The 19,244-nt window shown below is 44.6% G+C and overlaps 2 protein-coding genes across 4 annotated transcripts in view; one reads left to right on the top strand and one right to left on the bottom strand.

Moving 5' to 3' along the window:
* Positions 1-7,186, top strand: part of PCYT1B (phosphate cytidylyltransferase 1B, choline) — a 30,060-nt gene extending 22,874 nt beyond the window's left edge. The window contains exons 7-8 of one of the 2 annotated variants that reach the window (XM_041472472.1): positions 746-934; positions 6,039-7,186. In XM_041472472.1, the coding sequence (XP_041328406.1) occupies positions 746-934; positions 6,039-6,245 (396 nt within the window). In that variant the 3' untranslated portion in view covers positions 6,246-7,186. Of the gene's footprint in view, positions 1-745; positions 935-5,161; positions 5,474-6,038 lie in introns of those variants that run through there. The other variant, XM_041472473.1, reaches the window with a different exon arrangement.
* Positions 7,187-13,979: 6,793 nt separating this feature from the next.
* The window catches only part of PDK3 (pyruvate dehydrogenase kinase 3), a 54,167-nt gene continuing 48,902 nt past the window's right edge, over positions 13,980-19,244 (bottom strand). The window contains exons 11-12 of one of the 2 annotated variants that reach the window (XR_005955532.1): positions 18,859-19,184; positions 13,980-15,032 (exon numbers count right to left, since the gene is read on the bottom strand). Coding sequence is in view for 1 of the 2 variants with exons in the window: in XM_041472518.1 (XP_041328452.1) it covers positions 19,041-19,184 (144 nt within the window). In the remaining variant the exon portion in view is untranslated. Of the gene's footprint in view, positions 15,033-17,458; positions 19,185-19,244 lie in introns of those variants that run through there. The other variant, XM_041472518.1, reaches the window with a different exon arrangement.

Below are 19,244 nucleotides of genomic sequence, written 5' to 3'. Positions count from 1 at the left end.
TGAGCTGTGCTTCTACACAGACCACCACACCTTCAAGAGCACAGCCTTGCTTATTTGCTTGTACCAAAAACTTGTGGAGCACACAAGCATTTCAAGACAAAAGCTCTTTATTCCTGAAGTATTTCAGAAGCTTTTTCCAGGAGCTCCCTAATATTATTTTCTCTCTCTCTTTCTTTCTTTTCTGTTTGACTTAGCAATTAGGAGCTGCTGTCTTTTCTGTGTAGTTTGCTGGCCACAGACCATTGGCCTACACACATCTGTGTTGGAGCCAGAAGCTCCTGTATTAGCCAGGCTCAGAATTTATGAGAGTTTTCCTTCTGCTCTGCAGAAATCCACCCAAAGAGACATTTTAGTCCAAGTTAACATCCAGGCTGGCAAGTCAGCAGCATTTGCTAGGAAACAGGGAGATTTCCCTTTTGCCTACTCTTAAGTTTGAGCTGTTAATTTCCCACTCATATCCTTCACAAGATTCACATCACTTTCAAAGTGCATTCAGTTTGAAAATACAGAAAGATTCATGTAGTGGATTAAACACAGTAATCACACAGGAAATCTTTTCAATATGTACCTTCTGCACTTCATTCCACAAATATTAAACTTGCATTTATAAAAATAATGTGGGAAAAGCTAACCAAGGCCATATGTATTAGGATGCATTAATGCAATTTTTTTTCTTCTTCTCAGTTGTCTGTGGCTAATTATTCCCAAGTCTTTTTATTAATCTTTGACCACACTTTTAAAACAGGAGAAGAAATATCGCTTTCAAAACCAAGTGGACAAAATGAAAGAAAAAGTCAAGAATGTGGAGGAAAAGTCAAAAGAATTTGTTTACAAGGTGGAAGAGAAGAGCCATGACCTGATTCAGAAATGGGAAGAAAAGTCCAGGGAATTTATTGGCAACTTTTTAGAGCTGTTTGGACCTGATGGAGCTTGGGTAGGTATTCTGCCATCCCAGGAAGTCTGAGTGTGTTTATTTCTGCTCTCTAACACAGGTGAAGAGCAGATACTTTTCCTGCAGTCTTTGTCTCGAAAGCCAGCACAGCAGGATAATGGCAAACCTGGCTGCTGAAGCCATTAATGCATACCAATACTGCAACAGAAGGATTTGCTGCTTCTGGCTGTTGCTTGTTTGGGATATCTGTATTTTGTGAAGGTGTGATGATGAACATAATGCTGCATTCAGCAGAGCTGCATCAGAGCACCACACAAGCAAACAGGCCAATACAGTCTGTTGGCCCTGTTAGCATTAAATGCAACCACTCCTACATCAGGGATGTACACTGGAGGTAGTGAGGAAAAACAGGACCATTGCAAAGGTTTTCAGTAGTTCTCTTCCTGGTGTGTATGCAGCAGTAGAAGATTATAATTTTCTAACTTCAAAAACTACTGATAAAAATTCCAAGAAGTTATTTTACTTGTCAAGTTCAGGCTCATCTGACTGACAGCAGGGAAGGTTCAGGTGGGACTGTAGCATTTTCAAAGCTCTCCTTGGTATGTGCTGGCTTCACAGAGCCATTTACTAAAGGTCCCCAAGTGCCTTGGAAAGGCAGCTCAGAATTTGCAACAGCATATTTCTGAAGAGAAACCTGCTCAAACCAAACTCATGCACTGAGTGGTGAGCTGATAACGCTTCAGAGCCCCAAAAGAGTCCTGGCCCGCATCTGTCAGTTCTGATAGCTTGCCAAACCTCCAGAAGCTTTGTGTGCTTGTATGACTCTTCTTTGCTGCATTGAAACGAGTAACAAAGCTTAAATTGAATGTAGAGTTTGTCTGTGTTGGGATGAAAGCCCAGACCCTCCAGTGCATGCACCATCTCAGACACACTGCTCTGGGTGCAAACTCTGAGTGAAAAAGGCATCTTCTTTTGGAAGGAACTCAGCAGGTTTTGGGTTTTTTTTGTAAACAAATAATGTAGGAAGAGTCACAAAGCTTTTGTGAATTAAGTAGCTCACATCAGTGCCGTGTCACAACTCAGTGCTACCAAGTCATACAGTGCCTGCCTCTTACTGGAGTTCTCATCTTTGCACTGACTTGCCATGTTGATTACCAGTCAGTTGAGAAAAACCTAAAACTAGGCTGTGAAGGCTTCAGAACAGAGGCTGTCATCATACAGTTACTTCTGTCCATGCAAAGGTGGTGATCACTAACCAATACAAGCCCCAGCCACATGAGCAGTGAGCTTCTATAACAGTTTGTTCATTGACACTGGCTTGTTCCTGGGGAAGGGCAAGAAGGCAACTCTTCTGATGCAATGCCCAGGCTTACCTACATTGTCCACATCCACACGAAGCTTCCTCTGTGAGTTGTTGCCCATAGAGCTTGGTGTGTGTTCCCCATGGAATGGTCCTTTGGCCATATGTGCTGGATAACTAAAGCTGATGCTAACAGAGTACATGAAATTCACAGGAGGTGAGATGAGTTTAGCTGTGCAGAGACAGGGAAAGAATTCAAAAGCATTGATCCTATTTCCTGGCTCTACCCACTCAACAGTGCATGCTAATGGCATTTTTAAAAACCTTTGCTGATAAAACATTTTACCAAATTTAATTAAAGAAAAGGTGCTCTGCCTATGTCTTTTAAAATTAGAAACTCTTGTTTCCTGAGTAAGTGTTTGACCACAGAGTAGGAAGTCTGGTGCAATCACAGGGACCTTTGCTAAGAACAAGAGGAGTGAAATCTCTTCACAGTGTTGTAGGAAAAGCATCGGTGACAGCAAGCTGAGAGGTGGTGTAGCTTTTTTAAAATCAGTTTGAGCCTTGGCAACAGGAAAGACTTTTAAAAAAATGATAACTTATTATTAGTGTCAAAACTGTTATTAATGCTAATTCGCCTTATCACTGTTAGTTAGAAGTTGCTTTTAATGTTGACATTAAAAGTACAGGAATCATTATGGGCATGCTGGATTCCTAGATCAGTAATTTGCATGCCATTAATATGCTATTATTATTTCACAAATAATTATTATAATATACTTTATGCTAGCATCAATTTTCTAAAAGTAAGGGCTGTGTAACCCACAGAAAAATGCCTGTTTGTGAAAGAGGTCAAAATGTCAGTTTTCAAATGTCCAGATGTCTGTAATTCATTGGCAGTTTCGCCCACCTGTGCAATCCCCTGTGCATATGTTTTCCTCAAGAGAGTCACAGAGAGGTCAGAAACAATGATTAGTGTGGCATGAAACTTCTCTGTGGTGTGAGACAGGACCACCACACAGTCTGGCACCCAGGGCCTAATGGGAGAGACACCACTCCAGGGTGCAGGTGTCCATTCCAGTTCCTCTCAGACATGTACAAGCAGGCACCTGCAACTGAGGTCAGTGGAGAGAAAGCACAGCTCACTCACAGGGCAGAGTTTCTGCGCCAGTCTCTCTCAGAAATGTCCCTTCAGATGAGGAGTCCCTTCAAGGGACTGGCTTCCCCCTGCTCAGCACACAGGGATACTTGGGGAAGGTTGCCTTCCAAACAGCTGACACACCTCAGACGTCATCAGGGGCTCGGGTAAGACAGGTTGCAACTGGAATCTGGGGATGGTGTTTAGGCCACAGCACCTATCTGCAGCCTGGACCTAAAATGGCCTTGGAACAATCAGCAGCTCAAAAGCAGACACCCAGCTGGCACTTGCTTTGTAAAGCAAAGGGGTATCAACATACAGGCAGTAAAATTCTGAAACAGGGAAAATATTTTTTCCCAGTAACAAGTTTGCCAAAATCAAACCCTAAACTGGTTGAGTGTACCTGAACTTGCTTGAGTGAAGACTTTGAAATTATTTCCCTACCTCTGGTAAAGGACCACAGTGCATCCAGCCTTGTCTAACCCTCCAACACCCCAAGGAAGCCATTAACACTTGTTCTACTTCTTCAGCACCCAATGGCCCAAGGAGCTCCTTGCCTGCAAAGGGCATGGCTTACTGACCCTGCTAGGGCACAGCTGGAGAGAAAGGTGTTCTGAGGCAGGTGAGTGACACCACCTCCTCCTCCTGCAGCGCTGTGGTTTCAGCCAGCAGCCTGGTGGTTCCAGCTCTAGTGCAGGAGGCAACATGGAGGGGCTGGGCACTTGCCCTGCTGAAGGTGTGAGTGCATCAGTTTGTTCCAGCAACAAACTTCACTGAAGGTCTAGGAAGCAGGTGTCCTACAGCCTGGCTGAGGGACTTAGCAGGAAGGTGAGATTCTCCTTTCCAAACCTGGCCTCTGTCACTAAGGCACAGTCAAGTACTCCCTGCCACATGGGATGGCGCAGGCCAAGACAGGCTGGAGCACTTGGATGTCCTCCAGCACTGCCACCACACACCACCACAAAGCACCACTGTGCCACTGAGTTGTTAGAAGTGACAACAGGAGGAAGTCAAAGTATTTTGATTGGCCAGGAAAAATATATTTCATATCAAACGTGGGTTTTTTTGTTGGGGATTATCTTCAGTAAGAGGGTGAAACAAGCCAACAGAACCTTACATTTCTGTGATCTAAAGAGAAATTTTGCACCCCTGCCACTGAATTGCAATCGGGCTCTGGGGTTTTGCCAACCCTGGTGACATCCTTGCAGCTCTCAGCTGCAGAAATCCTCCCCCATCCAAATGCTTCCTGGCACATTTATCAGGAGCAACCACCATCTGCTAACTACTGAGATTTTAGGAAGTCTTGACTAATTTGAACCTAGCAGTAGTGCAGGGGTAGGTTACACACCGTGGGTTTTATGCTCAAGAGCTTTGAGAAGCGTAGCTGCAGGCAGGAACCTGTTCTGCCACTCTGTGCTGCGGTGAAATCCAGGCTCTAAAACTAAATCACTAAAGGCTAATGTGATGAAGATGTAAATTAGGAGAGGGAGCTCACAGAGGAACAGCTGAGTTCAGTATTTGTGCTTGATTTTTAAGCCCTGGGATTTAGCAAACACCCAGAAACCTGAGGGGGAAACCAGCATCTGCCTCTCCACTGGCAGGGAATACTGAGTTTCAAAGAGGAGGAGAAAGAGCAAGATGAGCAGCCAGATACTGTGTCAGCACAGGGCAGAGTCACTGCAGAGGGAAGGGAAATAGGAACAGGATGAAAAGTGGGCAACTGCAAGCTGGATCTCAGCTAAAACAGGCAAACCCTTACATTCTGCACAAGTATTTTCCTCTCAGACCTGAGTGGTAACTTAACTTTGTTGGGGCTGGATCTTCCTTTCAGCCGAGCATCGCCTGTGACTCAACTGCCAGTCCTGCAGCCAAGGTTGAGGCTTCTTACTCCCTATCCCCAGAAGGAGCAGCAGGGCACTCGGATTTGGCATTTTCCATGTGAAGCCTGCAGCAGCTGCACAGCACACACCATGTCTTCCGTAACCCAGCGTGACGCAAGGCCACATTGCTGCTAATGAGTAGAGGCACTTGCCTTAGTGTAGCAGATTGCTTGACTGCAGAAGTGTCTCTTCCACCCCACCAGCTCTGGCAGGCCTCCACTCAGCTTTACAAAGCAAAAGTGACAATAAAGTTCCAAGCAAAACACAGAGCCTGCAAGTGTTTTCTCTTTTCAATAGACGCCCAAATTCTGACATTCCCACTCTCAGTTTATGGGTTTGGGTCATGCCTGCTCCAGGCAGCTGGGGAAGCGGCTGCCAGTACTTGGCAGGCACCCGGCTGTCTCCCATATGAAGGGACAGAGGAATAAAGGCTAGGAAAGCCAGGAAGCTCAGGAGGAGAGGTGTGGTCCTTCCCAGCATTCTAAAAGGAAAAGGCTGTGGGAACTAGGAATATTGGGTGTTCAGGCAGAAAAGTGACCACTGAAGACAAGAGTGTGACCAATACATGCAAAAACCACAAAGGGAGTCCCCCGTGTGTGGCTCAGGCCAGTACACACAGTGGCCTCACACTGGGGGTGGCCCAGCTGAGGTAAAAACTTGCATGCAAGGACCAGGTTATCATGAGCACAGCAGAGACAAACCAGTCATGCTCCAGGGCTCTGGCTCCCTGCTCCCTCCCTGGTGAGAGGCACAGTGTAACCCCTGCCTTCCCACAGCCTTCCCCTCTGTGCAGTACTCAAAGAGCATCTTTTCACTTTGCTTTTGCAGAAGCAGATGTTCCAGGAACGAAGTGGCCGAATGCTCCAGGCTTTTTCTCCCCGGCAGAGCCCAAACAGCAGTCCTACACGAGGCCGCTCTCCATCCCGTTCTCCATCTCCACCTTGGGTCATCAATAAGACCTCCCCTCCCTCTTCTCCAAAAGCTGCCTCTGCCTCCCTCAGCAGCATGAGCGAGGGAGATGAGGATGAAAAATAAAATATATATTTTTTTAACCATGAGACAGAAGAACAAGCTATGAACTCAACCACTGGATGGGGAGAAGCGTGAGGAACACCAGGGGTATCTCTGACAGCAGGGATCGTGCTCTGGGAGATGTCAAAAATGAACTGGAGCACAGCAAGGGAGATCTCAGGAAGAGCTTATCCCATCCCCACTCCCTCACGCTGCTGGAGCCCAGCCAGCAGCACTTGCCAGGCACAGCTCCGGGGACTGACAGAAAACCACACCCCTGTGCAAGTTCCTGCCCCTGCCTTGCTGCTTTCCAGCTGCTGCTCCAGGCCAGGCCCGCGGGAGCTCTGCACCGAGGGGACTGGCAGGAGGAGCCCAGCTGGCTCCTGATCCAGACCCAGCACACAGGGAAGTGCTGGCTGCAGCCTGCAGAGAGAGAAGACACAGTTGTACCCTGCTGACCTTGAGCTCTTCTGGCACGTGAAGGAATGGCATTGCTGCAGCAAATATGTTGAGAAACTGGGAATAAAGTTGGGGTTTTTTTCTTTTTGAATAACATCTGCCCCAGAGCCCAGATCATGCAGTGAAATGAAGAGCTCTCCAGACAAGTTGATGGAAATCCATTTAACACATTCAGTGCTGCTTGTTGACCAAGCCTCTGTGTGGGGTGTACGTAAGGAGTCAGGCTTTTTGCTTTATCAAATCACTCTGTGTTCCTAGTGCCTGAACAGCTGCCTAATCACTTCTGGTTTGCTCCCTGGCTTTGCACTTGGAAGGCAAGAAAGTAAATGAAAAGACAGCCAGAGCTGGAATGTGGTGGTATAGGAAATAACACAGTTTGAAGATGCTGATGGTTTTTACTGGTGAATTATAAAAATATCCCAAGGCCTTTGGATGTGGCCTCCTAGGAAAACCTGCTGCTCCCTGCTATGTATCAGCAAATGACAAACAGTGCTGTTGTCACATGGTACTGCCAGTACAGCCAGTACAAACTTCTCATCAAACTCTCATATCTAAACAAGATATGTTCACAGACACAAAGTCCCTGCAGAGCATCGCAAGGCTATTCCTCTACACTAATACAGAGAAAAAAAAATTAAAAAAAAAACAAAGGAAACTTTTTGAACAGGATTAGGCACAACTGTTTTCTTTCTCTGTCCATGACACACATACAGCCTCAAGCAGAAACCCTGGTGAAGCTCTCCCCTCAATGCTGATCTTCCTAGTTAGCAAAGCCAGTCCTGCCTGACGTCTGGTTCCGTGTTCAGTCCCTCAGCTGACACCTGCTGGGGTGGCTGCAGGATTCCTGAGCCCTGGGGCTGCTCTGCCCCACAGCTGCAGGAACCCCCAGCACTGTGGTGGGGCTGTGCCGCTGATGCCGTTTGGCTCCCAGGCTTGCCTGGCACGGCTGCACAGCGCACAGGCACGTCTGAGCTCTCCAGCCCAGCAGCAGCTTTGGTGCCAGGCCAGCAGGTAAAGGCTGCCACTGTCCCTGTGTCACAGGCAGCCTTCTTGGCACGGCCTCAGGCAGCCACAGCAGCACGCCTGTGCCACCGCTGCCAGCAATTGCAAACCCAGCAGGACATGCTGGCTGCTGTGGGCAGCACCAGTCACCATTTGCTGGTTCCCTGCACAGGCAGCACAGGAAACGCTGGAGGAGGGAGGGTTCCACGTCTCTCTTGGAAAAAAGCTGAGGGACTGAGATGCCCGAGGATGTGAGGTGGTTGTGCTTGCTGGCAGCAGCTCCCCCTGGCTGCTGTCCTTGCCTCCCTGGGTGACCTGGTTGGTAGGTAGACACCTTTCCAGATACTCTTCTGGGCAAGTAAGTTACAGACCTTGGTACGAGGCACCAAATTAGCCCCACACTCTGCTCACTTCCTACAGCTTTCATCCTTCCTCCACTACCAGGTAACTGATTTTCTTTGGCAACATTTTGCCAGAAACTTCTCAGACCACCACAAGACCAAGTACACAGCATCTCATGCACTTTGTCCTCTGGAGTCAAGCTAGTTCCTTCACAGAGCTGCAAAAACAGGTGAGCAGGAAATAGGGAATGTGCAAAGGGACAGCCACAGATATTTCAGCTGCCACCAGCTGTGTGCCTGATGGGATGATGCAATTAAGACCTTTCTCAGCCTTAGGCAACCTGTTACTGTAATTTCATACCTGGGATGCACTTGTTAAGTTTTTCTGATCCTTTGCAAGTCTTAAGTCTTCCCATCACAAACCACTCCTCCACCACAGGAACTGTTTGCTTCTACTGGTGCTGTTGACAGATGAGCCATATCCAAATGCAAGGGTTTGTTGTTCTTGGCTTTTACCATTGTTTTTTGTTCATTTTACTTTCCTAGCACTTACTGTTCAGCAGCCCTTGCTCAGTGGTTTAAATGGAGACAGCACCATGACTTGTACATGGGAACTAGAGAAAAACTCACCAGTGACCTGTTCTTAACAGAAGCTGTTTCTCAGGGTCACAGGTGGCTACCCAGCAAAAAAAGCCATATTCTCTACCAGGTGTCTCGCTTGCATTTAGGATATCAGTAAGCTGAAGCCTTTGTCCTGCTGGTACATTCACGTGCTGTCTTCTGCAAACCAGGAGCTCATGGTGTCTGGACATGTGGAAGGCAATTTTGCACTTCTGAGTCATGGTTGGGTTTTCCTTTTCACAAGTATTGCTATAATTTAGTCCTATCTATCAGCCAAGCTCCACATGAACAATAAAGTGTATGACAGACACAGCTGCCTCTCCCCTTCATTTTACAGCATCTTTGGACACGTGAACACAACCTGCAGAGGAAACCCCAGTGATGGCACAGTGCCTGTCATCCCCATCCTTGGTAGCCCGGGGCTTTACACCCCCACAAAGCCACGAGAGCAGCTCTGCCAACATGCCCAAAAGGCTGCTGCTTGAGTTCTGCTGCTCTCTGCACTAACAGGATCACCTCTCCTTGCCTTTACCTTGCAGCCACAAAAGTGTGGGTGAAGGTGAGGAAGTGCTTGTCCCAGCTGGAAAGGTGCATTAGACATCAGCAGTCTGATACCTTCTTTACCCTGCCGCCCCAGCACAGTGGAATCAGGAAGCAATATTTTAATTCTTACTTCAAAGTGGAAGAAAGAAACGGTGCTTTTGCAGCCATTCTGATTCCACTGCTGAAAACCATCCCCAGCAACAACTGAGTTGCTCTCATGGGTGCCAAGATGATGTATGGCTGTGCCTGATGGAAAACAGCAGCAGCAAACATGAGCCACATGGACAAATCCTGACACTGGCTTTTGGGCTTGACTCTTCCCTGAACCAAGTCAGTCTGGTGTCCAAATATTCCTGCTTTGCTCTTTCCTGTTTGCTCCTTCTGTAAGAAGTCAGTACCTGCAGAAGCTCTAAAGATTATTTATTCAACAGTCCTGCCTCAGGCAGGGGAGAAGCTGAAACAGCAAATGGAAGCTCAGGACTTCCTAGCCAAGACATTTTTAATTACAGAATAAGCAAATTTCAAAGTCATTGAGCATAGGAGAAAAACTATTTAATGGCACAAAGTCCACACCAAAATGCTCCCAGATACTACAAGGTCCCCTGTATCACCTGAGATGGATTGGGGTCTGTTTTCAGCAGTGCCTTGGTACCACTTGGGAGATGCATAAGGAACATCCTTGGGAGTGAGCTTACGATGTGCAGCCCAGCCCAGAGGGGACCTTTGTTTTGGTTGGTGGCAAATCCCTCAGGAACAAGGCAGTCCCTGAACCAACACCAGACCTGTCAGCTCAGCAGGAAGGAAGGTTTGATGCTACAGTGAATTTGCTTGTCAAAGGGTACCAAACCATCATGGAAAGTCTCCTGTGTGATAGCACATAACTCCCTGACCTTCTCATAAAACAGAGCTGAAAGTGAGGCAGAAAATGGAGCCAGGACTTTGCCTCTTGCATGGAGACCCTTTCAAGTACCAAACCGTCTTAAGAACTCCTCTTTTGATTGGATTTTGACAAGAGCTCCCTTTCCTCTCAAAACCCAACGTGTGTTCCACAAGCACATAGACACACACACACACACACACAGGTGTTTTCTGCCCTTTTCTTTCCAAAGGGAAGGCCCTTTCCTAGTGTTAGGAAGGGCAGCATTAACATTTCTAATCCAAATGGAAATCAAGGCCACTGCCTCATGGCTCTTCCTGAGGGGAGAAGAGACTGATACAGACTGAAATAAAAGTAACTGAAAGCCTTTGGATGTGCACTTTCACTGTGCTAAGTGGGGAATGTGGGACTGAGACTCCAGCAAAAACTGAGGTGCTTCCCAGGACAAGCGCGTTTGCCAGAGCTCCCAGCGGAATGCAGCAGGCTCCCATGTTACAACAGTTCCTCAAATATGACACCTGACACCTGCCCCAGCACTCACGGCCAGTTCAAACAGTTCTTTCACACCTGGTATCTCCAGCTCCTTTTATATACTCTTCAATGGCATCAATCCCTGCTTCAACAAGGAATGGGGAACTGCAAGTTCTGAGCCAGGTGAGGCAGTTCTGCCTTTCACAAAAACACAATTTAATTTTTTAAATGCTTAACAGGATTAACCAATACAAAAATGTTCCATTATCTCAATTATTCCTGTGCCTAAGCACATGACAGCAGGAACACTCAAAGGGAAAATCCTCCCTGGTGGCACCAACCAGGCTGCATGTGCACATCAAATCTCACACATACTCAAATTCTAGAAACAGCTTTGATAGAATAAATTATGTCCTCTGCATCACATTTTGTGGTATTTTTTTAACCATATTCCTGTGATTCTCTAATCATATTTCTCTATAAGGACTGGTTTTCCGTAAAATGAAGTGACTGTGAACTGCAAAGGCATCATCTGGGCAGTAAGAGCAGATAAATTCTAACCTGCTCTTTACAAGTGACCAGTTCTGATTACCAACAGGGGATGTTATTTTAATGTTCTACACACCATACTGGGCTCCAGCTTTTTTATTTCAAAACTAACACATTAACCAGTAGGCATCCAGTTACTTTGCTACTTGGCCATATTTAAGATAGTTTATATCATCATCAGTTTAAAAGTTAGTGAGCTTCATTTTTACCAGTGTCCTGAGCTTGCACTTCTATGGTATGTCACTAAAAGCCAAATGCCAAAACAAAATGGGAAACCATCCCTTGGGGGAAATTTTCGTTTGTTCCACTCATCCCCCCCACCTTGGTTATCTAAAAGGCCTCTCACAAATGAGTGCATTTATTCCAGAAAAGAACAAACCTGACATTTTAAATATTCATATTGTTCACATGCAAACAAAACTGCATAAAGCCATATCCTGTGTAAGAATTAACAAAAGCGCGTTTGCGTTATTCTGCCCCCAGAATAGCTGGTTCCAAATTAAATATAATTCACACAGCATCACAAATCTTGGGTGGCTTGTTTTAATTTCCTTTTTCCTCCTCAAGAGAACCTTTTCTTCAGATGACCCCAAAGCACAAACCTGGTACCACAGCCACAGAGAGAACATGAAGAACTGTTAGAAAACCCACAAGCTCACAGTCTGTATCTTTTAAAGAAAGGGAAAAAAATAATGCTATGAGGTCAAACACCTCTATTCTGACACCTTTAGATTTCCACTTTGGGAAGTCAAATCAATTTGTCATTAAGAATGCAGAGCTAAACCACACAGGAGCTAATTAAAACCCAGCCATTATGCAGTGAGTGGTGGTGGTACCATGCCATCAGCAGAACTGACTCCAGCCATTCTGACCTGAATGAAACTGCACCCACAGAGAACTACCCAAGATATCTCCTTGCATGTTTTACTCAACTGTTTAAAGAAGAACCCCAAAGTTGAGATGCATTATGTATTTGAGCACTAACAGCAAGACAAAATGCATTTCAAAAGACCATAACAAAGCATAACTCCAGCCTCTTCTCCCATCACAAATGGCTATTTGTGAGATAGTTTGAGTGGCAGCCTTGTCCTTTACAAGATGCAGGACCCAGCGGTTTTACACAGGCAGTTTTCAAGTGCTGCAGCACACTGACCACAGGCACCCATTCACTGAAGGGACACCCAGCTCTGAAAACCAGGAAGGAAGATTTGCTTCCCTGGGGGGAAAACAATAAACTACCACACAGCTGTGACTCACACGTGGCACACACAGAGAGCCACCTTCCTTTACCTCAGTGCAAACCTGACCCTGCCTCGAGTGCTGGACCTCCACCACCCCAAGCACCCCATATCAAGCATTCCATGCCCACAAAGATTTATCAACCAAAGGGGGAAGAGCCAACTGGATCAGGCACGGGAGGTGCTCAGGGGCAGCCATGCCCACCCACAGGCCCAAGTCTGCCAGAACAGCCCTCATGGCACAACCTGCAGCATCAGCTCCCACAGCCACAAGCACTTCAATGAAACTCCTCTGAAAGCTTCCAAACACCAAAACAGTCAACATGTGACCTGGAAAATGGGAAGAACTGAAGCTTTCTTCTGAAAATAGTACTTTAAATCAGTGTATTGCAGGTACCTGCACATTTCTTAATTTCAGGACAAGAACCCAGAGTGGCTGATCAAAATGGAAAATTGTTTTACAATGTTCAAGTGCTGGCTCCAGCTGCGTACTGACAGAAGCAGTGATGTGCCTACTGCCTTTGGACTAGGACACACATGAGGGGAATAGCTTGGGCCAAAGAAATACAAAAATTAAGCAAGTCTCTAGGATGTAGAAGGACTTTGGGACTGCTGTGGCACCATTTCTAAATGGCTGCTGCTCTTAGACAACACACAGCAGGCATTATTTACTACACTCCATCTAACTCCCAGAGAAGACAGTACAAAAGCTTCAAGTAAAAACAGCCTCTGAGTTAGATTATTAATATAAACTGATCCGGCATTTTAAAAAAGTTTATTTTTTCCTATCAAGCATGACTGACACGTTTTATATGTTTCACTTCATTTAAAAACTGTCTACTGCAAGGCTTCTTTCCACTGAAAACAACAAATTGAAGTACTAAGTCCACAGCCATCTAAAAAAAGCATGAATTGTATAACAAGAAACTGATCCCTTATTACAAATTGTTCTCCCACATATGCCTGTGTCCTAAAGCCATAAATCTTCATTATACTGCTGCTGCAACTGTTTGCTTTATCTTCTACAGGCAGCAACTGTCAAATATGCAGTACATGCTGACACATTTTGCAATTTTGAGCTACTTAATTAACTACTCAGCTCCTGTGAATACCCCGTCAAGGCAAATGGTAAGCAGTGAGAGAGTACAACACACATTTCTTCTCAGCTGAAGTTTTAAAATAAAATCTTAATCTGAAAGAAAATTATCTCAGTTCTAGCAAAATTCTGGCCATCTGGAGCCTCATTTATTACTTAATAAGAAAGCTAATGAGCCAAGCAAGACGGGTCCCCAAGCATTTTCCTGCTCCAGAACTGCTTGGTAACAAACTGGGCTTTTTATTTTCTTGAATAACTTATGAACATCATAGAACATGAAGAAATTTCAAGGTAGAAGCCTTGGGTGATATATATCTGTTTCTAACAGTTATTTTGGCTGTCAAGAACAATATGAGAATTAGCTTTTGGGAGGTTTATATAGCAGAAAAAACCCCAAACCCAAAAGCTGTTCATGCGTTAAAATTCCTCTTGAGCTCCCAAGTGCAGCTGTCTGAGGGTGCTCCTCTGCAGGCATGTGAGAAACTGACCTTGGACTGCCAAATCACAAACGGAGCTCCATACTGTGTGAAACCAAACCAGTCCCTTAAAAATGTCAACATGTAGTTTTTATGTAATTTTATTTGTCAACCACGGAAAGAAATAAGGAAAATGAGAGTATACACAAGTCAAATACACAGGTAAAGACTAGAAACAAGAAAAGTATAAGAAGATTCAAAAATAAATTTAAAATATCACCAAGTAATCTCATGAAAAAATACCTTCTCACTCCTCCATTACAGGTGTAGTAGATTCAAACGATGCCACCTCAGAGGAAAGGCACCACAAGCCCACCTTCCCTCGTGGATGCCAGGTGCAAGGCAGAGCAGCTCACCAGGAAGAGCTGTCCTGTACCTGACCTCGGGGACAAAGGGACTTCATTTCCACCCACGTGACAAAGTCATCACGCCCTGCCAGTGCAGGGTCAGCACACCTTCTGTGTGAGGTGAGCCGGCCTGCAGGTCCCTGAGGACAATCCCTGGCACTGCCTGGAACCTGCCTCTGCCTGATGTGAGCTGCAGAGGGCATGGATTTCAGGGCACTGTGTCCAACACCTCTTGGCAGTATTCAATTCAAAGGAAAAATTCAATAAAGCAATTAACACCAGAAGGGCAATGTCAGAATTATCATACACTCATCCATCCTTCTAGTACCACATGAAAACCCCTCCAGATTTCAGAAGCAAACAAGTTCACTATGCTGATTTCTGAGGACTTTTAAGGCAACATAATGCTTCAATTAAAGCACATGAACTTTAAATTTTCTTATTTATTTTTAATTAGAAAGCCACTTCAATTACACAAATTTTCATTGTTTCAAATTAATATCAACAGCCTGAGTCCTGATCCTGAGAACATTCATTTTAAGTGGCCTTCCTCTCATACACTGTTGACTTGTGCAAATACGTGCAAGACTCAGCCCTGAAATCACTACACAATTTACAGCTATGTTCCTCATTTCTGAACAAACTCAACCTCTGAAGTCAGTAACACATTGTTCTGTCACATGCCATCATATTCTCTTAACTTCAGCAAAAACACATTTACATATGTGAATCCATAGACAGGTGTGGATGCCAGGAAGAAGCAAGGAAGAGCTACCAGAAACCACGGCAACCTGGAAACAAACAAGGAAAGAGAATACTGTACAATGGGGCATGGTTATCCTCAAGGTAAACACTAACACTGAAACTGAGGCTGTTTCCTACAGAATTGTTTTCATGAATCTTGACCACTTTTGCAGCACCTCACACATAAGGATCTAGAGGTACCCATTAATAAGGTGAGGAGGGAGGAAACCTCTTCCATGTCAATGAGGTCAAGATATCACCTTAAATACTATGTCTGGGTGGAGGTGAACAGGAGATTCTACTGAAGATCACTCTTGCTCACTTCTTGGAGAAAGTGAACAGCTGTTTCAAAGCAAATGCTACTGAGGACAAAGAAAAGAATGCTACCCGGTTGTAGCAGTGAATGTAGCTTTTCATGGCCAAAACGTAGCCTGAGTTTTCCAAGAATACTATAATTAATATCCATACTCTTTAAGCATGTGCCAATGGACCTCCTTTAAACAATGCCCAAGAGGTAGCACAGACTGCAGCAGGACAAAGACTTTCTCTGTGCTCTCCTAGGTCAACATAGCCAATTACACAGCCAAAGTCTGCACCTGAGTTGCAAAAGAAGCATTTTGGTATCTTCTGAATTTTTCTCATCAAATGTGGACTCTGAAAGGCTCCTTGTTACCTTGAAACAAAGCCTAGAAAAGCAGGGAGCTTATGTACATGATTTGGAGAGACTTCTATTAATATTAAACTAGGCAGAGGATTAATAAAATTACATTCAAGACGCATACACCAGAAAAATGCACAACAGACAAAAAGTAAACTATTTGTTACACTATGACATACAGAAGTTGTTTGTAAATTCTCAGGAAGAATGAAGGAGCAAACATCTCTTGTTCAATTTGTTAATCATAAACGGAACAGGTAAGGAACATTTTCACTGAAAACATTTTTTTTGTATTTCTGTGTCCTGTAAGTCAAGACAAGCAGGTTGCAATAACATCAGCAGGCCATAACTCTGAAATTCATAAAAAGGAAATATACTTGTGTATCATCAGAAAGTTTGGAATTAACAGCCCTAAGATATTAAAACATAGAGATTTCAATCAAAGGTAGAAGTAACTGAAAAAAAATCAGTATCTGTAGTTAAACCAGCCATATTAAAAACCCACCCATGCTCATTTTTCAGGCACAGCCATTGAAAAACCCTCTCCTAATTGAAGGTCTGCTGTTGCTGTTTCCTAGAACAGTTTTCAGACTAATACCCTATGCAGAAACATGGCATAAGGACAATGAGTGTGGAACAAATGATGGCACACCTGGGATTGCCACCAAAGCACAGGCTGCCCGGACAAGGTTGGAGAGAAGAAAAGTTCTCTCTCGTGTTCATTGTAGTGCCCCCATAAAGACCTTGGGGAATGGAAAGAAAATTAACTCCTTGTGCTCCAGCCTGCTGTTTTGAGGTGTTGGTACAAGCTCAGGCTTCTTGGAAGTGAGTGTGATTTCAGGGGAGTTCAGTTTTTAAGTACTGGAGCACTCCTGTCCTGCAAGCAGCCAGTTGTTTTTGTGGATCAAGAAGTGACATCACTAACACAGCACAACGTCCTCCACAGTAACTTCAGCTTTTGTTCACAGTTTCCATGGTTTACATCCCATGGCCTACATGCACTTAATGAAAACAAGTCCTTCCTTTGCTTTCTGTTTCCTCTCCTCATCACGTATAAGGAGACAGCCAAAAACAAGTACCAGGCCAGGATTTACTACTACAAAATGCAATTTCTAACAAAAGCTAAAATTCTAGTTTCTTATGCAGACTACCTTATTCCTTGGAATGTTTTGGGCAATGTTCGATAAAGAACTGACCACATGCAACCGAGGAAACATTAGTTTCATCACAGGTTTCTACCTTGAAGCAAAATCTCCTCTGCAATTACTATAAAACATATGCAACTTGAAATGATTTAAAAAATGGTACGAAGTTACAGGTGGGGGCAGAAGATAAATGAGTAAATTTTAGTAGATGTAACTTGCAACCAGTGTTTCAGTCAAACCATTCCCCTGGTTTCACCACAGCTGTATTGCTGGAATAACAACCTGCCTTCTCCGCAGCAGCGCTGGGAAGCTGCTGCTCTGGAGGCCACACGTGCCACACCCTCTGGCCCGGCCAAACAAGTCTGGTTTGGGATTTGGGAACGGGAAGGAACCCTCAGCCCCTCCTCTCCCTGCCTCGGGCAGAGGGGGCTCTGAGGGCAGCACTGCCCAGCTGACAGCGGGGAGAGCCTTCAGCAGCTGCCCTGCTGCCACCTGATCGCAGGGAAGGGCGGCAGCCCGTGGAGACAAGGAGCCGGCGCTCCCACGGGCCTGATCCCAGTCCCTGTGTGCGGAAGAGCCACGGGAGCTGGAGCCCTGTGAGCTCACCCACTGCTCACACACGTTCAGGAATCACTGCGCAGGCAAGGCAAGAACTTCGACTGCTCAGAAATGGGGCTCTATGGAGTTTATTGCTCAAAGCACTTTATAATCCTTCAATGAGATGTGCTATGAAGTGCAAAGTACTATTGTAAAGTCAAACTAAGATTCTTTTTTTTAAAATACCTAGGAATTTCTCAGCATTTCCCTAATAAAACAGTTTTTTATAAAAATAAATACTGGGAGGACAAAAGGGACAGTTCCCCCACAATTTTAGTAAACAAGTTTAATTTTTCCATGCTAAAATCTCTATTATTATCTTCCCAAAAATATCAAAACACCTAAGAGAAATTGAGGGTGCATCAGAGCTGCTTACAACTCATCTCCTTTATTGCCACAGCTAATGTATCACCAGAGCTTCTAAATTTCACAGGTTTTTATGAAAGGCCATAGTATCAGAAACAGCATTTGGCAAAGACTTTGTGAGGAACAGTTTTCTAATAGTCAGCAATGACCCTTACGATAAATTTAAGGGGAAAATACTTGCATTTTTATAATCTTTGATATTTTTTAACTCAAACCAGGTACTGGCCCCATTTTGTCCCTCCCATTTCTACTGTATTTCCAGTTTCATGTACTTAGACCAATGACATGTTCCAAAAGCTGGTGTACAACATCTTTATATACACTACAAATTCAGGTTACCAGACTGTAGTCAGACATTGAATGTATAAATAACTTTGCAAACTATTTACAGGTTTTAAACTAATCAGGTTTCAGCAACCAACACTCTTAAGGCAAATTCATTTGTGTGACTGGCTGTCTGGCCTCTCAGCATTTCTCTCCCCTCCCCAATTCCCCTAAAATGGCAAGCAAATAGGAACTTGAATTACCCCCTGCCCCTGTATTGACAGAACTTCTTGTATGAAGAGATGATCTAACTACTTAGGAGCTTTCCTGAAAACAAGGAAAAATGCACAGAAATGCATTTCAGTGTCAAGAAAATCATTAAGTTGCATACCAAGAAGTGGAAGTCCTACTGTCTTATAACAACACAACTTTTGTATGCACATGACAAATGGCTTTGGGAATTTGGAGAAAGCATCAGTTTAAAGCTGCACAACCCTTTTTATAACTATGAATACTATAAACTCACTAGAGATAAGATCTGAAGAGCTCAAAGGATTTTCTCTTGGGGGTGACACTGTGCAATACAAATGCTGCATGAAGCACACATTTAACTATGTTAGAATTTTTCTCTTACACCATATTGCTGTGCAAGATACCATTCACCACTTATGGGGCTCTGCACATCTTACCAATCCTTACACTGCAATAAGAACTGGCCACTTCCAATAGTATCTTTTTGTTACAACACTGTGTTCCTAAGTGCCATCACAGTGCGAACCCTTTTGCCAATGCATGACTGAAGCAACCAAGCATATTCTGGTGAAGTACACAGGATTCACATACCAAACGTGCTCAGTGCCTTCCTTTAAGTCCCAATCATCACTTTGTTCTTAGTATTTTTCAATGCCCTGATTAGGTCTTTGTTTGGAAGTAATTAGCTACTGTGGTTTGAAGGATTTTGGAACAAAGCAGAGACTTTATACTGAATGCAGAGGTCATCTCCAACAGAGACAAAAGGTGGCAAATTATCGATTAGCTTTGTATTTAGAAGCATCCCTTGGTTCACTGCTAGGATTGCTCCAGTCATCTGCTTCAGGTGTGGTCTTGTAGTGCCGCCATGCTGACTTATTAAAAACAGGAAGTCTTTCAAATGATTCACTTGAAAGGGCCTACGGGAAAACAAAAGCAATGGTTAGCTATCACTGGAGGTACAGAGCAAGGTGATACTC

This window comes from Pyrgilauda ruficollis, unplaced genomic scaffold (genome assembly GCF_017590135.1).
Source record: "Pyrgilauda ruficollis isolate IOZ18807 unplaced genomic scaffold, ASM1759013v1 scaffold29, whole genome shotgun sequence".
Classification (NCBI taxonomy): Eukaryota; Metazoa; Chordata; class Aves; order Passeriformes; family Passeridae; genus Pyrgilauda; species Pyrgilauda ruficollis.
This window is presented reverse-complemented; position numbering and strand designations above follow the sequence as displayed.